Source organism: Grampus griseus (assembly GCF_964374135.1).
Source record: "Grampus griseus genome assembly, chromosome: 15".
Classification (NCBI taxonomy): domain Eukaryota; kingdom Metazoa; phylum Chordata; class Mammalia; order Artiodactyla; family Delphinidae; genus Grampus; species Grampus griseus.
The window spans coordinates 75,088,526-75,109,522 of NC_139009.1; the positions used below are offsets into that span (position 1 = coordinate 75,088,526).

Sequence of the window (20,997 nt, forward strand, 5' to 3'; positions counted from 1 at the left end):
ATATGCATGTTAAAGTTTGAGAATCACTGGTCTAACCCACTCACAACACTTCTGCTTCTCATCCTCAAACCTCTGAGCTCTGCTTTTTAATAATTTTAGTACTCGAAAAATGGGTGCTTCCGTGAGGGATATAAAATGGTTCTGATGAAGTGGAAGCAGAGACTAGAAGGTCACCTGGCCATTTCAAGACCACCAGGCCACCAGGAAATAGATAATAAAAGGACTCATGGGCTTTCATGGGTTGACTGATCCTGCCTATCAAGGGGAACTAGAGTTGCTACTACACAATGTGGCAGGAAGGAGGGTGGATGGAATTTAAGGGTCCTCTAGGGGATCCCCTAGTATTGTCTTATTCAGAGGTAAAGTCAATGGATCACTACTACAACCCTACAGAGGTAAGACTACTAAGGCCTCAGATTCCTCAGGAATGAAGATTTAGGCCACACACTTGGAGAAGAAACCACACTGAAGGCACAGGGGAGCGCTGACTGGATGGTGGAAGAGGGAAGTAATAGGAAAAGTTGTGAAAGACTTTGGAATGGGTGTCCTGTGGAATACTAGGTGCTGTCCAGAGCAGCCTTCCGAGTTATCTTAATTCTGCAGGTGTCTTGTTTTACAATGTCTTTGAGCTATTTTGCAACTTTGTAAGTTACAGAAAACTGATTACAATGCAAATAATTTAGTCTATAGATGTGCCAAAGAATTTTGTCCAATGGAGGTACAATTGGGTCCAATGGCCCTACTTCCCAAGAAATAAGTTGAATATCTATGAACAAATTCATTTAGTAATTCCTCAATGCTTATATATATATGTTCTTTGGAGTCTCCTTTGAACTGTTTTTTAACACCTTACTGGTTCCCTAATTATTTAAGGAGTTAAGTAAAATTTTCAACATGTGTCAATTTTATATTTGTACAAGAATCATTATTTTACCCTTTTAAAAATCATCTTTTGGGCTTCCCTGGTGGCGCAGTGGTTGAGAGTCTGCCTGCCGATGCAGGGGACATGGGTTCCTGCCCCGGTTCGGGAAGATCCCACATGCCGCGGAGCGGCTGGGCCCGTGAGCCATGGCCGCTGAGCCTGCACGTCCGGAGCCTGTGCTCCGCAACGGGAGAGGCCACAACAGTGAGAGGCCCACGTACTGCAAAAAAAAAAAAATCATCTTTTAACAAAAGACATAAATACCAACTATGAACTCATGACCACTTGCCTAAATAAGGACTGTGCCTTCTATCCATTTTCTTCCTTTCTGTGTTATGTATAGATTTAAATATTTTAACTAATTTTATTTTATTTATTCTCCTTCTCCCCCTAATATAGTATATACGGTGTATCAGTGACGGTTCACTTGACAATTTAATTTTTAGAGTGTTGAATATTAAGGTTAGATCCTGTCAGAGCCGGAGGATACTGGATCTGGAGCTGGACTCAGATGAAGAATTGGATTTAGCAAGCATCAATAAATGAGTGGTAGAGAATTCTTGTTGGAAGGTTTTTTTTCTTTTTCTTTTTGGCTGAGTTGGGTCTTCGTTGCTGCGCGCGTGCTTTCTCTAGTTGCGGCAAGTAGGGGCTACTCTTTTTTTTTTTTTTTTTTTTTTTGCGGTACGCGGGCCTCTCACTGTTGTGGCCTCTTCCGTTGCGGAGCACAGGCTCCGGACGCGCAGGCTCAGCGGCCATGGCTCACAGGCTCAGCCGCTCCGCAACATGTGGGATCCTCCCGGACCGGGGCATGAACCCGTGTCCCCTGCATCGGCAGGCAGACTCTCAACCACTGCACCACCAGGGAAGCCCGGGGGGGGGGGGTCTACTATTCATTGCGGTACGCGGGCTTCTCATTGCGGAGGCTTCTCTTATTGCGGAGCACGGGCTCTAGGCGCGTGGGCTTCAGTAGTTGTGGCTCGTGGGCTCTAGAGCACAGGCTCAGTAGTTGTGGCTCACGGGCTCTAGAGCGCAGGCTCAGTAGTTGTGGCGCACGGGCTTAGTTGCTCCGCGGCATGTGGGATCTTCCCGGACCAGGGCTCGAACCCGTGTCCCCTGCGTTGGCAGGCGGATTCTTAACCACTGCGCCACCAGGGAAGTCCCTGGAAGGTTTTTTTAAAAGCCAAAACCTGGGTAAAAAAGTGGATGTGGATGTTGTGCAGCCCAAGAAGTAACTGTAATTTAGATTATTATACTATATATTTTCATATATATAATATACAGGCATACCTCGTGTTACTGTGCTTTTTTAAATGCACTTTGCAGATATTGTGGTTTCTTGGGGTTTTCTTTTTTACAAACTGAAGGTTTGTGGTTAAGCAAGTCTATGGGTGCCATTTTCCCAAAAGCATTACCTTTTAATAAAGGTGTGTATAGCGTTTTTTTAGACATAATGCTGTTGCACACTTAACAGACTACAGCATAATGTAAACAACAACTTTTATACGCAGTAGGAAACCAAAAAGTTTGTGTGACTCACTTTTTGGTGATATTCATTTCATTGTTGTGGTCTGAAACCAAACGTGCAGTATCTCTGAGGGGGGCTGTGTGTGCGTGTGTGTGCGTGCGTGTGTGTGCATGCGTGTGTGCGCGCGCGTATGTATTTTTTTTAAACTACCCGCATCCAAAGCCTTCTCATTTGGAGGGCGTCTCCCAGCATGCAGGTCTTTATGGGAGGCAAGGCCTATTATCCAGGCTTGGAAAAATCAAACGCCCCTATCCAGGGTTTTGAATCTTCATGAAATGTTCCAAAGCCATGGGCAGCTGGCAGACAGTTCCATGGTGGTGACCTGGGCAGCAGCTTCCTAACCAGACCCTTCCTGAGGTATAAGCTTGGCTGTCACCCAGCCTTCTCAGATCTTCCCCAATTTCTGAATATCTTTCCCCCGGCTTCTAGTTAATCCTACAAATTCCCATAAATTCCTTTCTGTTTAAGTTTTTGTCTCAAATCTTTGACTACTGCAGTAAGTTTGGAAAGACATAAAAAGCTATGAACGTCAAGAGCGGTGTTTCTCAAATTGAGGATCTTGTTAAAAATGCCAATTTTTATTCAGGAGGTCTGGGTAGGGCTTGAAACTCTGCATTTCTAACTAGCTCCCGGGTGATGTTGATAATGCCGGTCCACAGACCACACTTTGGGTGTTGACACTGAACGTGGGCCTTCCCTGGTGGTCCAGTGGTAAAGAATCTGCCTTCCAATGCAGGGGATGCGGGTTCGATCCTTGGTCAGAGAGCTAAGATCCCACATGCTGAAGGGCAACTAAGCCTGTGCACCACAAGTACTGAGCCCGCACGCCTCAACTAGAGAGCCCATGTGCCACCAACTACAGAGCCCATGTGCTCTGGAGCCCTCGCACCACAACTAGAGAGAAGCCTGCCCACCGCAACAAAAAATCCCATGTGCCGCAACTAAGACCCAACACGGCCAAAAAAATAAAGAAAATAAATAAATATCTTTTTTAAAAAAAGAAGCACTGAATGCTTGTAGAGAAGTGGCTGGAAAGTAGAGAGAGAAAGATCAAGAAGGTTCAACGCTGTCTAATGGAGTTTGGACTTCATCCTGCAGGTAATAAGCAGCCATGAAAGGATCCAGGGGGAGTGAAATGAATAGATTTCCATTTTTCAAAGGCTTGTCGAAGTGATGTAGACAACAGAGCATGAGATGAGGGACAGGAGGTGGAGAAACCAGTTAGCGGTATGGCAGGCAGAATAACAGCCCCTGCCCCCAAAATGTCCTCGCCCTAATCCCCAGAACCTGTGAGTATATTGCATTATAAGACAAATGGGACTTTGCAGTTATTAAGTTAAGGACTTTCAGATGGGAAGATTATCCTGGATTATCCAGGCAGCCCCGATGTATTCACATGATCCTTACAAGTGGAGAACCTTTCCTGGCTGCGGTCAGAGAGAGACAGGATTACCGAAGAACGGGGGGAGACGCAATGCTGCTGGTTCTGAAGATGGAGAAGGAGGCTCGAGCCGAGGAATGCAGGGGGCCTCCAGGAACTGGAAAGGGCGAGGAAATGGACTCTCCCCTACAGCCTCCAAAAGGAGGCTTGATTCCAACCCAGTGAGACCCATCCAACCTCTGACCTCCAGAACTGTGAGATAATACATGTGTGGGTTTTTTGTGTTTTTTGGGGGGGCTGCATCGTGCAGCTTGTGGGATCTTAGATCCCCGACCAGGGAATGAACCTGTGCCTCCTGCAGTGGAAGCCTGGAGTTCTAACCACTGGACCACCAGGGAAGTCCCGCATTTGTGTTCTTTTAAGCCACTAAATTCATGGTAATTTGTTACCGTGGCAATAAAAGAATCGAATACAGGAGGCCACTGTGACATTCCAGGGAACGACGATGACAGCCTCATTGAAGAGACAGGCAGCACAGAAGGAGAGACCTGGTTTGAAAGATTTTAAGGAGGATACAGAGGAAGGGTCATGGTCACCACCTGGGCATCTGGGTGGGGATGGGTGGTGAGGAAAGGACAGGAGTTAAAGGAAGTTTCCAGGTTTTTCTCTTGGACAAACGGGTCTGTTGGTCAAAAGGAGGGAAAGAAGTGAGTGTGAATGCGTGTGGGAGAAAGCATGTGAGCATGCATGCGAGTGTGTGAGTTGAGCGCATGTGAAAAAGTGCAGGAAAAGGAGGCAGGTCTCCCGTAATACCACTGGGTGCCTTGCTTCCAGTTCCATTTTTACTGAGAAACTGTCTAATCTTAGCTCTCAAGCTTTCCCTCCTGGGCAAAGCACGTGCTCACCGCCAACACAAACAGCTGCTCTGCTCGTCCGTTATATTTTTCAGTTTAAATTAATGATTGCCGTTCTAGGCATAAACCAGGCTCCTGTTGAGTTTAGATAGAGCAAAACAATTCACCAGGGTTTGCTCTCTCCCGGATGAGCGGACAGCGTTGAGTTTCTACCCCGGCAAATCCGAGGATCAGACCTTGAACTGCGGTGACCCCTGCTCTGCTTCCTTTCCTGGCACAGCATCCCCCCTCCCCAGGCTGGAAGCAGTCAGGGAAAGGGAGACCTGGAGGAGGCTGCCCAGCGCTTTCCCCTGGGCCGAGTCCATTAGGAATCATGAGGTTCTGTGCTTGCAACTTAACAGCTATTTATAGTTCACACTCTGAGATGCGTTCACAGACACATACTGGGGACCCAGCCTCCACAGGAGAACACGCCCCGTCTGGATCCTCTGCATATCCTGCTTCGTAGCAAACGCAAGCCGGGCAAGCAGTTCTAGGAAACTCAGAGAGTGGGTGTAGGCAGCTCTGGTTGAGCTGACCTGGAGGTGGCTGGTTTCATCCTAAGGACATCCTGGGAACACTGAGAACTTGCAAACCTGCTCTGAATGATGTCTTTGCCTGTGCCTAACTTGCCAAGTGACCTCCTCTGAGTAAAAGCGGAGCAAAGACCCTTTGTCCCTCACAACACTAGGCGCTGGGATTGCTGATATCCACCACTGCTCAGATGAGGAAACTGAGGCTCCTGGAAGTTAAGATTCTTGTCAAGCATGGTGCCAATCCGACGTCAGAGCCAGGACCTGACTTCAGTCTCTTGATGACAAAATCTATATCTTTTGTACTTCGACCTGGGATACTGTCCCCCCTGGGGAGGGACACTCCTCCCTCCCCAGCCACCCCCCACAGGTCTTCTTCAATCAAGGTGTGGTCTGATGGTTCTCCTGCCCAGAGGTGCCCAGCACATTTAGGGCTGTGACTGGGGCACCCGAATCACCCAACAGTAATACAATCCTCCAACCAGTAAGTACTCCTAATCCCCTGCCCGTGTGTTCAGCCCTCTGCGAGGTGCAGTGGGAAACAGTCATAGGACGATGGTGACTCTTGCCCTCTAAAAGCTTATAAAGCAACAGGGCTTACACAGTGGGGTGTTCAAATCACAGAACCGGCATGGGGATCAGAATTGCTAGGCAGGGTCTGCTGGGCTTTAGGACCTGTGCTCCTGCCTCCAGTGCCAGACTGTCTCCCAGTAACGCTGCTTTCCAGTCCAGACAAGGAAACTGAGGCTCAGAGAGGTGAAGTCACCCTTCCAAGGCCATAGAGCGGCCTGTGGCCACTGGGGGCCTCCGATTCCAGGTGCCATTTCCTCTTGCCAAGTCTCCCCGCTGTGCTCACTTCCACACTCTAGTTCTAAAGAGGAGGTCTAGCCGGGAGAGGACGCCTGGGTCACACCCAGCAGGTCGCCGTACTGCCCTGCTTCCCAGTACCCACCAAAGAGGGCGTCTGCGCCACCCCCCCCCCGCCCCGCACTTCACGCCCAGCTTCCCCCATCTAACCCCATCACCGCCACCACCCCGCCCCCCAAAAGTGCTACTTACATATTCTTTAATGTCCTTCGATTTCACAGCCTTGTAGGAAGAATAGGCAGGGTAAAGGGTGCCAAATATTAGCCTGGAGGGGAGAGAGAGGGGAAAAAAGAGCAACGTGATTTTCATTCATCCTATTTGACGGAAAATGTCATCTTCGATGCAAGGAGCATCCTCCACGCTACAGAAAATGCTGCTGTGAGGCTTGGTTAATTTTTCTGAATGCCCTGAAGGTTTTCTGCTCATGGCTGGGACGCGCTTAGGAACCTCTACGTCCTGTTACAGATCCACACCGACCTCCTTCAATCTGTCATTTGGCAACACAGCAGGGTGGTTTGAGGTCATGAAGCCAAAAATGGGGCCATCCTCTGGAAAGGCCGAAATTATATCTGGGGAACAAGATAAGACAGCTAAGGGGACAAACGAGTAGTCTGAAAGGAAGCAAGAAATTTAAGAAAGAGAGGGATGGCCACAGCGCCAAAGATACAGGCAGCTTGGGGAAGCCCACTGGATTCCGTCACAAGCCAGCTCAGAGAGGGGGGTCTCCCCAACACCCCCGTGCTGTCCCGCCCCCTAAGCAGTATTCTCAGATACCAGGGAGAATCTTCCTTCCTCTGTGAGCCTTTCCTGACCTCAGCACCCCCTGAAGATTAGGTTCCTCTCCCGTTCGTTACTGCCACTCCCTAGATAGTCCCCTTTCTTAGCCCTTATCCACACCACGTGCAATGGTTTATTCAATGTCTGTCTCTCCCACAAGCCTTTTAAGTTCCACAAAGTCGAGGATGGGGTCTATCTCGCTCATGGAACCACACCCCCTGGGGCTGGTAAGTGCTCAGGAAATATACGTTCATTCTGGGAAGTTTCAGTGAGTGGTGAAGCAAAGGCCAGAGCCACCCAGGGGACACTCGTGACCTTGGGACTGAGGTCTCAGCAGCAAGGGGATGCCAGACAGCACCGGTCTAATTCAGTAAAGCCTCGGGCACAACACCACAGGCTCCAGAGAAATAAACACACCGTCCTTTGGCACAGATGCCCTGCTTATTAGCCACATCTGCCAGGGTGGTGTCCAGCCCCTGCCCTGAGGCAGCGTGTGAGCAGCAGAAGAGACAGGTGGAAAATGCATCTCGACCCAATGGCCCGCGGATCTGCTCCTCTGTGAACCCCGATGGCCAACACCACCTCCTGAGCGGTCACAGAGGTGGGAAGCACGGGCACCCAGACAAGGGAGGCCAGTACTCCGTGCGTCTGCTGGCCTCGCATGTGAAGTGGCTGCCAGCATCCCCCCCACCTGGGTCCCTCTGGACAGCACAGGGACAGCAAGACGAATTTGCTTTCCAGTCTCTAAAAGCTCTGAAACACTGCCATGTAAGGGAGTGGACTCAGTATTTCACTGCCCAGGGGAGGGAGAATGGGATGAAAATGGCGAGTTCTTCTAAATCTATTTTGGAGAAAAGAAGTAACAAATGAAGCAGGCCCAAGCCAAAGGGGCTTGGGACTTATGTCCATTCAGACTGAGTCCCCCTGACAAGGCCCTTCTCCTTCCTGGCCTCCCAGACCCTCCTCCCTCAGCTCCGGACCCTAAGGCCAGCAGCTGTCCCCCAGTGAGCTGGGCTCAGAAGCTCACAATCTGTGACTTCCTGCCGTCTCCCTCTTCTGCCTGAATTTTAGTGCATGATCTTCCCACAACCCTTTTATTCCCCCTGATAAAGTCTCACTAATCCTTTAAGACCCATCTCAAAAGAGCCACTTCTGTGTGTCTTTGATCACTTGTCCCTCAGAATTTTCCTGACACTTGTTACGTCTATTACAGTCCTTATGTAGTAGCTGTAATTCTAAAAAAAAATTAAAAATAATGCTATTAACATCACTGAGTCCTCACTAATGCCAGGCACTGCTCTACAGCCTGTATATTCTCTCAACACCCCTACGGGATAAGAATTCTTACTACTCCATTTTACAGACTAGGTACTAGGACACTGAGGTCCAAAGAGACGCAACAGCCAGGAGCCGAGCTGGGATGTGACCTGGGTAGCCTGACGACAGGCTTACTGTCTTCTCCCAGGGCTGCCTGGGCTGGTTGAGCCAGACCATCCAGGCCTGGGTGATCAGTGGGGTCCCTAGCACCTCACACAGCCCTTGCCCAAGTGGGTGCCGGACACGTGTCTGATGAGTGAATAAATGTCAAACGATTGCAGTCTCTCTCCAAGGAACCAGCCCACTTGAGAGATTCACATGACTCTCTCTACAAGCTCAAGAGGAAAGCTGGTAAAATTCTTAGAAAGAGCTAATGCTGCTTAAGAGCTCAAGGTCGGCTCAGGAGCGGGAAGGGAAGGCTTGAGTGCCATTCTCTAGAGGGGAGACGGGGCTCTGTGCTAACACACTCCTCCCAGCTTTCTGTGAACGGAGACTTGCCTGGCGCCTCAGAGCCGCAGAGCTCTGCACCCACCCTCCCTCTGCCCACTGCCATTTACTGCTACCCAGAAGGTCCCTCCCCAACTTACTGCCTCCATCTATCTGCCTGCTGCATTCCTCCTATCCGTGCCCTAATTCCTCCTCCTGCTCCAAATTAGGGGCCTTCAGCCGGGTTGCCTCTCCCACCTCCTCCACAGCTGCAGTGGAGGGACCATGAGCCTCATGTGAATTCTACCCTCTAAGGCAGTGGTTCCCAACTGGGGGTGATTTAGCTGCCTGGGGGACATCTGGGCAATGTCTGGAAACTGGTTGTCACAGCTGAGAGAAAGCTATTGGTATCTACTGGGTGGAGGCCAGGGATGCTGCTACAACATACAGGACAGCCCCAGTAAAGCATGATTTAGTCCACAGCATCGAAAGTGCTGAGGCGGAGAAATCCTGGTCTAGTGTGATGTTTCCCGGTCCTTGGGTCCTGGACCCTTCACCCAACCATCACGGGCAACCTGCCCCAAGAGTTTTTTTTTTTTTTCTTTAATCTGGGGAATTTATTTTTTATACAATCAATTCACTTTTAGTTTTTGTTTTTTTTTTTTTTTTTTTGGTGGTACGTGGGCCTCTCACTGTTGTGGCCTCTCCCATTGCGGAGCACAGGCTCCGGACGCGCAGGCTCAGCGGCCATGGCTCACGGGCCCAGCTGCTCCGCGGCACGCAGGATCCTGGCAGACTGGGGCACGAACCTGTGCCCCCTGCATCGGCAGGCGGACTCTCAACCACTGCGCCACCAGGGAAGCCCAAACTACTTATCAACTTCTGACCAAGGAACAGAGGTACTGCTCACGGGAATTAACGGTTAACTGTGGCACCAGTTATAGTCACCGAGAAGGACTGCCCACCACTTCCCGGAGCCTGGAGTGACTGCAGGGGAGCAACTGTTGGCCTAGGGCTCGGCTACAAGCTGTGGCACCACCGTTACCAACTGGGGCCAAGGCTTTTGCAAACCATGAAACGACAGTATCTTCCACAGTCTTCTCAGGCATCTTAGTGTTGGGCCAACAATTCCCAATGCCAAGTTATCTTGAAAATTAAAAAAAATCAATACCAGCAATACTTTTTTTTTCTGAAATTAATTTTTAAATGAAAACAACAGGCCTATTTGTACAGTTGTTCATGTTATGATAAACCAAATTGAATTTAAGAAGTGGTACACCATAAGAGCAGAAAGTAAGATCTACCCCAGCTTGGAGAGGTCTCTGTGGTGTAGTGAATAGGGTATGGGGCTTCGAGGTTGTCTGACAGACTGAATTCAAATTACGGCTCATGCTATGACAACATGGTGATTTGGCATAGGTTTTAAGCTCTCTCAGTCTCAATCTCAATTTCTTTATGTGTAAAAAGGGGAAAAACAATAACTATATCATGGTTTGCTGTATGGATTAAATGAACCTGAAGAAAAAAAAAAGAAAAAAAAGAAATGGTACACCACATAGGGGCTTTCAGAATACTGAATTTCTTGACCTGGATGGTAGTTATGCAGAGTTTTGCTTTATAATCACAAATGTATATTAAACTGTACACAGGGCTTCCCTGGTGGCGCAGTGGTTGAGAGTCCGCCTGCCGATTCAGGGGACGCGGGTTCGTGCCCTGGTCCGGGAAGATCCCACATGCCGCGGAGCGGCTGGGCCTGTGAGCCATGGCCGCTGAGCCTGCGCGTCCGGAGCCTGTGCTCCGCAACGGGAGAGGCCACTACAGTGAGAGGCCCGCGTACCGCAAAACAAAACAAAACAAAACAAAACTGTACACATATGTTCTATGTACTTTTCTGTATGTACATGTTATATATAATTTTTATTAAATAATGTGCCATATTAAAAAAAAGAATTTTCTAACAAATGCTGGAGAGGGTGTGGAGGAAAGGGAGCCCTCCTGCACTGTTGGTGGGAATGTGAATTGGTACAGCCACTATGGAGAACAGTATAGAGGTTGCTCAAAAAACTAAAAATAGAGTTGCCATATGATCCAACAATCCCACTCCTATGCATGTATCTGGACAAAAGTATAATTTGAAAAGTTACACACACGCCTATGTTCATAGCAGCACTATTTACAATAGCCAAGACATGGAAGCAACCTAAATGTCCATTGACAGATGAATGGATAAAGAAGATGTGGTACATATATGCAATGGAATACTACTCAGCCGTAAAAAAGAATGAAATAATGCCATTTGCAACAACATGGATGGACCTAAAGATTATCATACTAAGTGAAGTAAGTCCGAAAAAGAAAAACAAATACCGTGTGATATCACTTGTATGTGGAATCTAAAATAAGACACAAATGAACTTATTTACAAAACAGAAATGACTGACAGTCATAGAGAACAGACTTGTGGTTGCCAAGGAGGAGAGGAGGTAGGGGAGGGATGGACTGGGAGCTTAGGATTAGCAGACGCAAACTATTATAATATATATAGAACGGATAAACAACAAGGTCCTACTGCATAGCACAGGGCACTACATTCAATATCCTGGGATAAACCATAATGGAAAAGAATACGAAAAAGTATATATATATATAATACACATATTATATATATATATATATGTATGTATCTGAGTCACTTTGCTGTTCACCAGAAACTAACACAACATTGTAAATCAACTATACTTCAATAAAAAATATTAAAAAAATGAATTTTCACAAAAGGTCTTCCAAGTCATGAAGGTACATTGTTTCCTCTGAACATTAAAAGGTATTAAAATTTACACTGATTACATTTTGTGCTTTTTGTTCTTAATAACATAAAAATATAGAATTTCTTTTTTTTTTTTTTTTTTTGAAGATGGTAAGGCAGACTTTATCATCGACGTAAGTATAGGGATCACTGTAAAGGGATTTTACAGGGGGGTGGGGAGAAAGACCAGGCTCAACTCCAAATACAGCATGGGCGAGTGGGAACTTATAGCCAAGGAGCACGTGCGGTGGGGGTCAGTGGATGGAAAATGATTAAGAGGAAACATCAGGGATGAGGGGTATTCTGGCTAAACCAATCTAACAGATTCTCGCTGAAGACAAGCCAGGGTGATCAGACATCACTGGGCGGGGAAGCGGGCTGGAGGATGAAGAACCTGACCAGACACCTTGGGTGATCAGATATGGGGGCAGGGGGGAGGTTCTTGCTAAAACCAGATTTTACAACAAACTACACGGATGGGCCTAGGAGACGGTTCAGGAACCTGACGGAAAGTTTGGTCAAGCAGAGAATTTTTGTCAGTCTCCCTTCTTGCTCAAGGAAAGAAAAGACGTTCTTCTTTCCTCTGAATAGTACAAGTCCATTTCCTCACTGAGTTGTCTTTTGTTCATTACAGACTGGCTGAATCCTCTACTTGGTAGTAGGGGATATTTGCTGGGTGGTACTAGCAGTCAGGCACTTAATGAGGGGAGTTGTTATTCCTTTCCAAGTGAATAATATGGTCTTTTCTTTCAGCTCGAATGACATGATACCTGCTCTAAGTAGGGCCTAGGGGCTTCTCTTCCTTCTCTAGTTAATCTCCAAGGAGTTACAATTTCATAAGAAGAGAGATGGGAGGTCTGTTGAAAGCCTGACCGAGCCCCACCTAGGGCTGGGCTCACCAAACCCAAGAACAGCAGCCACTGGAAGTGGAGGGTCCCAGAGGGTGAGCCCGCACCCGATTCCATCTCAGCCGAGTCTACAGGTTCCCCTTAACACTCGGTCGCCCCTGCCTCTGCCAGCTCCACCATTTCCCAGCCCTGCTGGGGCTCCAGGGCTGGCAGCGATGCACGCTCAGCATTGACGCAAAAAATGTACAATTTCTAATTACTGTCCTCTGTAGGTTTTTTCCACACAGTTTATGAATCAATTTTGATTTACTTCTCTGAGAATTAATTTCCAAGACCAGTTTTACTCTCTAACAGAAGGGTACTCCTTGGTCCTTGAGCTCCTTTTGGCATTCCAATAAATATGCTACAATTTTTAATATGGGAAAACTTAAAACGTGAGAGAGATATTTGAAGTCTCCCATATACTCTTTCCTCATACGTTTCTCTCTCTCCTTCCCCCAAATAAGCACCATCTTGAATTTGGTGCTTATCATTCTCACCATGTTTTTATCAACTACATAAGCCATGCCTAAAAACAAAAAAAGTATTTATACCTATTTAAACATATAAATGGAATCACACTATATGTATTCCACTGAAATTTTTTCACTCAAACTTGTTTTTGAAATTTTTAAAAGATACTTATTTTATTTATTTTTTTGGCTGTGTCAGGTCTTAGTTGCAGCACGCAGGATCTTTCATTGTGGCGTGCGGGCTTCTCTCTAGTTGTGGCGTACGGGTTTTCTCTCTGTAGTTGTGGTGTGTGGGTTTCTCTCTAGTGTGGCGTGCGGGTTTTTCTTTCTCTAGCTGTGGTGCGCAGGCTCCAGAGCATGTGAGTCCTGTAGTTTGCAGCACGCAGGCTCTCTTGTTGAGGCACGCAAGCTCAGAAGTTGTGGCGCACGAGCTCAGAAGTTGTGGCATGTGGGCTTAGTTGTCCCGTGGTACATGGGATCTTAGTTTCCCAACCAGGGATCGAACCCGTGTCCCCTGCATTGGCAGGCGGATTCTTAACCACTGCACCACCAGGGAACTCCAACAGTAATATTTTTAATACAGGATTGGAAACATTGTTACATTAAAAAACCCACTTATCTGTGATGATAGGGTGATATACAGTTTCTCCAATTATGAGAGAGAGGCATACTGTATGATAATGTAATTCTTTGAAAGCAAAGTTATAAAACAGTAAGAAAACTAACACATTATTAATTTATATTAAATATCATACCTTATTTGAGGATAGACTACTACCTACATATATTTTATGCGTTCATGACATACCTTTTTGTTAACTTTTTCAATATTTCTAGGCTACATGGTTTGTGAGTTTTTTCAAATTGTTGCAAATCCCCCCAAATTTTCCAATATATTTATTGAAAACAATTTGCATATAAGTGGACCTGTGCACTTCAAACCCATGTTGTTCAAGTGTCAACTGTAGTTCATATTTTTATATTAGAAGTGTGTATTAATTTTTTTTTTTTTTTACTGAAGGGGTGTGCTACAAAAAAAAAGTTTGGGGATAATAGTCACAGTTCATTGAACCAGCCTTTCATTAATATATGTTTAAGTTTTTTTCCTGTAATGATTTTAAAATACGTATACAAATTCTTTTTTTTTTGACATTCGTTTCTTCGAAAGGTGAAGCTTAATTTAGGTCCCCTTGAATGTGGGCCAGACTTGGTGATTCACCTCCAAAGAACAGACTAAGGTGGAAATGGCAGTGTGTAACTTCTGAGACTATGTCATACAAGACACTGTGGCTTCACCCCTCTCAGATTACTTTCTGTGCAGGACGTCAGCTACCATGTTGCAAGGACACACAATCAGCCCTGGAGAGGAAGTGAATCTCTCATCAAAATCCAGCGCCAACACGCCTGTCAAGTGAGGGAGCCATCTGGGATGTGGATCCTTCAGCTCTAGCGAAGCCCTCAGATAACTGCAGACCCCATATAACTTAACCACAGCCTAATGAAAAAAGCTTGAGCTGAACCATCCTGTTCAAGTTTCCTCAAATTCCTGACCCACAGAAGCCATGTGAGATAATAAATGTTTACTGTAGGTTTAACCAGCTAACTTTTTAGGTATTTTGCTGTGTAGCAATAGATACCTAACATGCTTCTTAGTTTTTATTGTTATAAATACTGCTGTAAAGAAATCTGTGTGTGTGTTTGTGTGTATTTACACATTGGCACTCTCGTATGAATATATTTGTGGGATAAATTTCTGGATATAGAATTATTGAGTCAAGGGGTTTATATCCTAAACATTTTGATATACTTTGACACATTTTCTTCCCCAAAGTGAATAATTTATGCCTCCTTTTGCCAGTTTTTGAAATTTTGATCCAGGTTGAGACTTGTCTTTCTAGATCATTTTTAACCTCTGTATACTATTTCATTATATGAATATATTACGGTTTATTTATTCATTCTACTGATGCATATTTCCAAGTTGTCACTATTACAGACAGGGCTGGAACAAACATTCTTATTCATGTCTCCCTGGGCACATGTGAGACTTTCTCTAGGGTTTACACACAGTGTGGAACTGCTGGGTCACAGGGCATAGCATCTTCCTCCAGACAATGCAAAACCACTCCCCAGAGCGGTTGTACCAGTTTCTACTCTTTCCTGCAGTGTAAACGAGTTCTGATGCTCCCCATTCTTGCCAAATTAATATAGTCAGATTTAAAAATTTTTGCCAGTCTGATTGACATGAAACAGTATATCATGTTTGTTTTAATTTGCATTTCCTCAATTACAAGTGAAGTTGAGCAACATTTTATGCCTTTTGGCCATTTGGCCCCCTTCACTGAATTATTTATATCCCTTCCGTCTCCCCCCGACCCCATTAGGTTATTCATCTTTTTCTTACTGATTTTTAGGACTACTTTGTGAATTCTGGGTATAAATTATGCCTTGGACATATGCAATGCAAACATCTTTTCCCAATAAAAAGCTCTTTTAACTTTGTTGTGGTGTCTTCTGTTGTACAGAAGTTTTAAATTTTATATGATAAATGCATCAATCTTTTCTTTTATAGCTTGTTTTTTTATATATTGTTGAGGAAATCTGGTCACATACATCTTCTCATAAAAGTGTTTAATGTTTGCTTTTTCACTATTAGGTTTTAATTCATCTGGAACTTATCTTTATGTATGTTATGAGTTAGGGATTCAACTTTATTCTTTTCTGTACAGATCCCAACTGTCCCAATAACATTTACTGAATTCTTTCCTACTGATTTTCAATTCTACCATCACTTGTAACGTTTTCTAACATGTGTAGGTATTATTTCAGCTCTCCATTCTGTTACCCTGGTCTACCGACTAGCCGTGCACCTATACCACAGTGTATTAATTTCCATAGCTTTATAATAAATCATGATATTCTTAAAACGGTCTTGCCTATTCTTAGCCTTTGTATTTCTATATGAATTTCATGACAGTTTGTCAAGTTCCATGAAAAACCTTATCTGCATTTTGATGGCGAGTACACTGAAGTTACAGATTTACTTGGGAAAAATCACCATCTTTATCAGGTTTCCTCCTTATGAACACTGTCTCTTCCACTGAGTCCTCTTTAATGTCTTTTCATGATATGCTATAAATTTCTCTATAAATATCTTGGGCATGTTTCACTTTCTTTACTCTTAAGTACCTCAGGGGGGTTTTGGTGGTATTGTGCATTTTTAAAATTAGATTTTCTTGGGACTTCCCTGGTGGTCCAGTGGTTAAGAATCCGCCTTCCAGTGCAGGGGATGTGGGTTTGATCCCTGGTCAGGTAACTAAGATCCCACATGCTGTGGGGCAACTAAGCCCGCACGCCGCAAGTACTGAGCCCGCGTGCCACAACGAAAGATCTCACATGCTGCAACTAAGACCTGACGCAGCCATAAATAAATAAATAAATATTTAAAAATAAATTAAAAAAATAAATTAGATTTTCTCTTGGTTATTAATGGTATACAGGAATGCTCTTGGTTTTCCACGTTGATCTCAGAACCACTCAACTTGCTGCAATCAAAAGCATCTGGAGTCCCAAATGCATTACACTCCATGAAAGAAGCCAAACCCCAAAGCCAACATGCTGTATGATTCCATTTATATGTTATCCTGAAAAAGGAAAGTTTACAGGGACCAAAAACAGATCAGCGGTTGCCAGGACTAGAGACGGTGGGAGGGCTAACTACAAAGGAGAGTGAAAGAATTTTGGAAAATTATGGAAGTTTCCTGCATCTTGATTATGGTGGCTACATAACTGTATGCATTTATCAAAACTCAGAATTCAAGCTCCCACTTAAAACACTCACACTGAAAAGGGTAAATTTTACTAATTACATCTCAATAAGCTTGACCTTAAAAAGAAAAAGCATTTGGAAGAATCCACACTCACAAGTATAAGCTTCTGTGTGTGTGTGTGTGTGTGTGTGTGTGTGTGTGTGTGTGTGTAGTTGTCTCCAAAAATGCATAAAGCTGACCAGGCATTAGCCTCCAAGTTCCGAGACAACTTCCTGGTATCAGGGGTCCATGTGTGACAAAACAGGGATTCACAAAAAACATAATACACCTCCTGTTAATACTATAGCTCCGAAAGGACTGTCTTAGATGCACTATGGGCCTGGGTTCTAAAAGCCTGATCTTGACTGTGCTGCTGCAGGGAGCATCTTCACTCACAGTCATTATTCAGAAACTTAAGCTGGGCAGCTTCTCAGGCTGGGTGCAAAGCTCAAGGTTCCCGTGGCACAGCAAGCCACCTAGGCTTTGGTTCCATGGGTCCCAACCCTTGGGCCTCTGCTTCTGCTTACCCACAGTGACCTTCTAAAAGGCTAGAGGGGGGAAAACAGCAAAACCGGCCCACCGTGCAGTTTGGCTCCATGGAGATTATATTACTATGATTTATAAGCTACTATTTATTTATTGAGTGTTCATTATGTACAACGAACTGTGCAAACTTCTTTATAAGCGTCGTCACTTTTCATCTTCATATGGCCCCATGAGACAGACATTGTTTTCCTTATAATATAGATGAGGAAACTGGAGTTTAGTTAAATCGAATAATTGAGTTTCACAACTGTGCGGGGGAGAGGGTCAGACTCAAACCCAGATCTATCTGACTCTACTGCCCATGACATACTGCCTTCTTCATTGACCTCAGTGCATGGCTCAGAGCCTGCAGTGGCCCCTGAATGAATGAATGAATGAGTGAGGACCAGGAGAGAGGGAGGAAGAATGTTGCCTGCTTCCTTGCCCAGGAGAATTCCACTCTGGCCCTGCATTATATATTTGCTGACACGAGGTGACAGTATAATTACAGGGTTCCAAGCACACAAACGAGCTTCTCTCTCCGTCCAAGCTGATCTCAGCAGAACAGAAACCAACCACGTCCTTCTTTCTCAGCCTGACACATGATTCTGCTGACCCCTGTCTGTAGACTCTTTCTTTTCAGTGTGTTTCAGGCCCTACTCCTCTCTGCAGACTTGGGACAACAATCACATACAAAACTCCTCCTGGGGGAACCGCCCTCACAAACATCTCATTCACTTATTTGCTCCTTTGATCCACACCACAACCCTCTGAGATAACTGGGGTTCTTTCCGCAGTTAATGAAAAACTGAGGCTCAGAGTGGTTCAGGGACCTGCCAAAGGCCCCTTCCCTATCCAACAAGACTCAAACCCAGGCCTCCTGCCCTCAAGTCCAGGACCATTCTACAGCCCACATCACCCTAGCACAGAGAGGGGTTTATTGCTTATGTAGGGCTGTGTGGACTGTGCGTGTGGCAAAAATCCGAATTCGGATTTACCCCTGAATCCAATTTAGAAAAGCACAAAACAGCACATGCTGCAAAATTTCAATTCGTGCTGTTAAGCGTTAAACTCTGCAATCCAACCCACTTATATCCTGCTCAAGTACCAGTTTGAATATCTTTTTTAAATCTAAATTGTAGAGATTTCTATTCTTAAGAAATCCAGAGGCTGAGCTTTGGCATTGGACCTGAGTCTGAATCCAGCTCCATCACTGACTAGCTATGGGACTGTGAGTGTTTATTAACTCCTCTGAGCCAGTTTCCTTGAGTATAAAAAAGAAAAACACGTACATTCAACAGCCACTGCACAGATTAAACAAGGAGACCATAGGTAAGGATTTAACATCCCAGACACACTGTAGAGGAATGACAAATCCTAGTTCCCTTTCCTTCTACAGAAATAGTCACTGCGAATCCCAATTCTTTTAGGCACAAAACAGTTTTCGTCTAATCATTGAGTATTTGCTGAGCATCTACTATGTGCCCTGGGCCCTCTGGTAGGGAAGCAGCCAGCAAACAGATAATTATACAAACAATTGATTAATGACAACTAATGTGTTGAGTCTTGCTGAGTGTGTTTGGAAGGCAAGAACAGACTTGCTTTACAATGACTGTCCTGTGGCCACCCATCTGCCAGCCTGTGTTGCCTCCCAGGATCTCAGAACCAGACACCTGACCCTCAGCCAGAGGGTCCCCTGGTACAGGGTTATGGCTTTCTCCTCCTGGTGGACTTTCTCTAAAGCCCCCTGCAAGGAATATACTTGGTGAGAGGAAAGGACTGATGGGCCTTCCTGTGTGTACCATGAAAGGGGAGGTGGGGGAATAAGCCTGAGGGGTGCTTTGAGCTGGACTTGGGGTGGTAGCTGTGGAGTACCTGTGGGATTTTCTGGGGACTTGTCTGCTCAGCTCATGCCCCTCCTGGCTCCCACGTGGCAGAGGCTGGTGTTACCCTGCCCAGCTTGGAGGTCTACACAAGGTGCACGCGCCCATCCGAGGAGGGTGTCAAAGGGCTCCAGGGGAGGGAGGGGAACAGGACAAACCTTTACTGATGCCCACCAGGTGCTGCACCAGGCACTGACCCCCACAGCAGTCAAGTGAAGTCGAGACTACTATACCCTTCTTCCACAGGCGGTACCTGGGACTTAAGAGGTTATATTCATTCATTCAACTGATATTCATTCAGTACACTCTCTGTGCCAAATTCTGAGTCTAACACAAGTCACACAGCTGCTAAGTGGGTGAGCTGGATTCAAAGAGTCTTCGTGGCTTCAAACCCCTTGCTCTTTCCAATCCAAGTGATACCTCAAGAAGGCAAGGGAGTTTATCCTCAGGGTGATCACAAAGTGGTTGGAGTGCCAGGTGTAGCAGAATAAGATAGTTAGCAGGACAAAGCTGTGTGTACTAAATATTGAAGGAAAAGCCAATGATGATGGGCCCAAGAGCCTCCTCCATTAGACTGTGAGCTCTCTGAGGGCGGGAACTGGGCCTTCCCCATCTCAGCATCTCCAGCGCTGGGCACAGAGTGGGTGAAACATGCAACAACATGGGTGAAATTCAAATGCATTATGCTAAGTGAAAGAAGCCAGACTCAAAAGGCTACCTGCTGCTTGTCTCCATTTATGTGACATTCTGAAAAAGACAAAACCATTAGAGATAGAAACAGATGCATTGCCAGAGGCTGGGGTTGGGGGGAGAAGTTGACTTCAAAGGGGCATGGGGAAATTTTTGGATGTGATGGAACTGTCCTATATTTATGCTGTGATAATGGTTACATAATTTCTTTTTTTCTTTTTAGTTGTAGCATGAGGACTCCTTAGCTGCGGCCTGCGGACTTTTAGTTGCGGCACGCATGAGGGATCCAGTTCCCCGACCAGGGATCGAACCTGGGCCCCCTGCATTGGGAGCGTGGAGTCTTACTCACTGGACCACCAGGGGAGTCCCATGGTTACATGAGTGTATGTATTTGTCAAAGCTCATAGAGCTACACGGTAAAAAGGGTAAATATCACTGTATACAAATTATACTCTAATTTTTTTTAATGGGGAAAAAAGAGAAAAAGAGAATGAACATAAAAAGCAGAAGTAGGTTTACAGTGAAGCTAATGAAGCTTAAGTTTCAAGACCCCTCAACTGCATGGGTCCTGGAAGGGGTCCTAGCAATGTGTTCATCAGATCTGTTATGACTCTTTCAGAGAAAGCGCCTTCCCTCCATTGTGAAAGCTTCAGGCTCCATGAAACCTAGATCCACCCCTGAATAAAACTACAAGAACAGATTAAAAAAGAGAAGACTGGTGGGCTCCCAGGAAGTTGGACTCAAGTGGGACCCTAGAGAAAGGCAAGACCTGGTTCCGGCAGAGAGAGAGGTAGGGAAGACATCCCGTGGAACAGAACCAGCATGGACACAAGTGCAGGGCTTTCCCAAGGTTCCCCATGACCACACGAGCACCAGGAACCTAGTGGTCCTACACTTGTGTTCACCACCCAAGTGCACGTGTCGTGGTGTGATCTCCTCAGCCACGCCAAGCCATTCAAGGCAGGTAGACAGTTGTGACCTAACAGGATGTGAAAATTCTAGATGCCGGTGAGCTGGTATAACAAGCTTTTATCATTCTTCTGGCTCCCCACACAGCCAGGACCCCCACCGCCTAGTGGAGGGAAGCTTTCACATTACATACCTGAAACTGGTGGATGTTCACTTTTTTTCTAGTCTCCCTTGCAGCAGGGATGTGGGCCTGTGGTAGACACACCTGCCTAGGTATGAATCCAGGTCCTTCCAACCCTCTCACTCAGCTAAACTGAGGCGGCACCCTTCATCCTGACGATCCTGTGATACTAAGTGAACAAATACAGCCAAAT

General features: G+C 45.8%; 1 protein-coding gene across 8 annotated transcripts in view; it reads right to left on the bottom strand.

Moving 5' to 3' along the window:
- REEP1 (receptor accessory protein 1) overlaps positions 1–20,997 on the bottom strand; it is a 111,012-nt gene that overhangs the window by 52,901 nt on the left and 37,114 nt on the right. For all 8 annotated transcript variants that reach the window (XM_082672248.1, XM_082672247.1, XM_082672246.1 and 5 more), the window contains exon 2: positions 6,314–6,386. In XM_082672248.1, the coding sequence (XP_082528374.1) occupies positions 6,314–6,386 (73 nt within the window). The remainder of the gene's footprint in view (positions 1–6,313; positions 6,387–20,997) is intronic.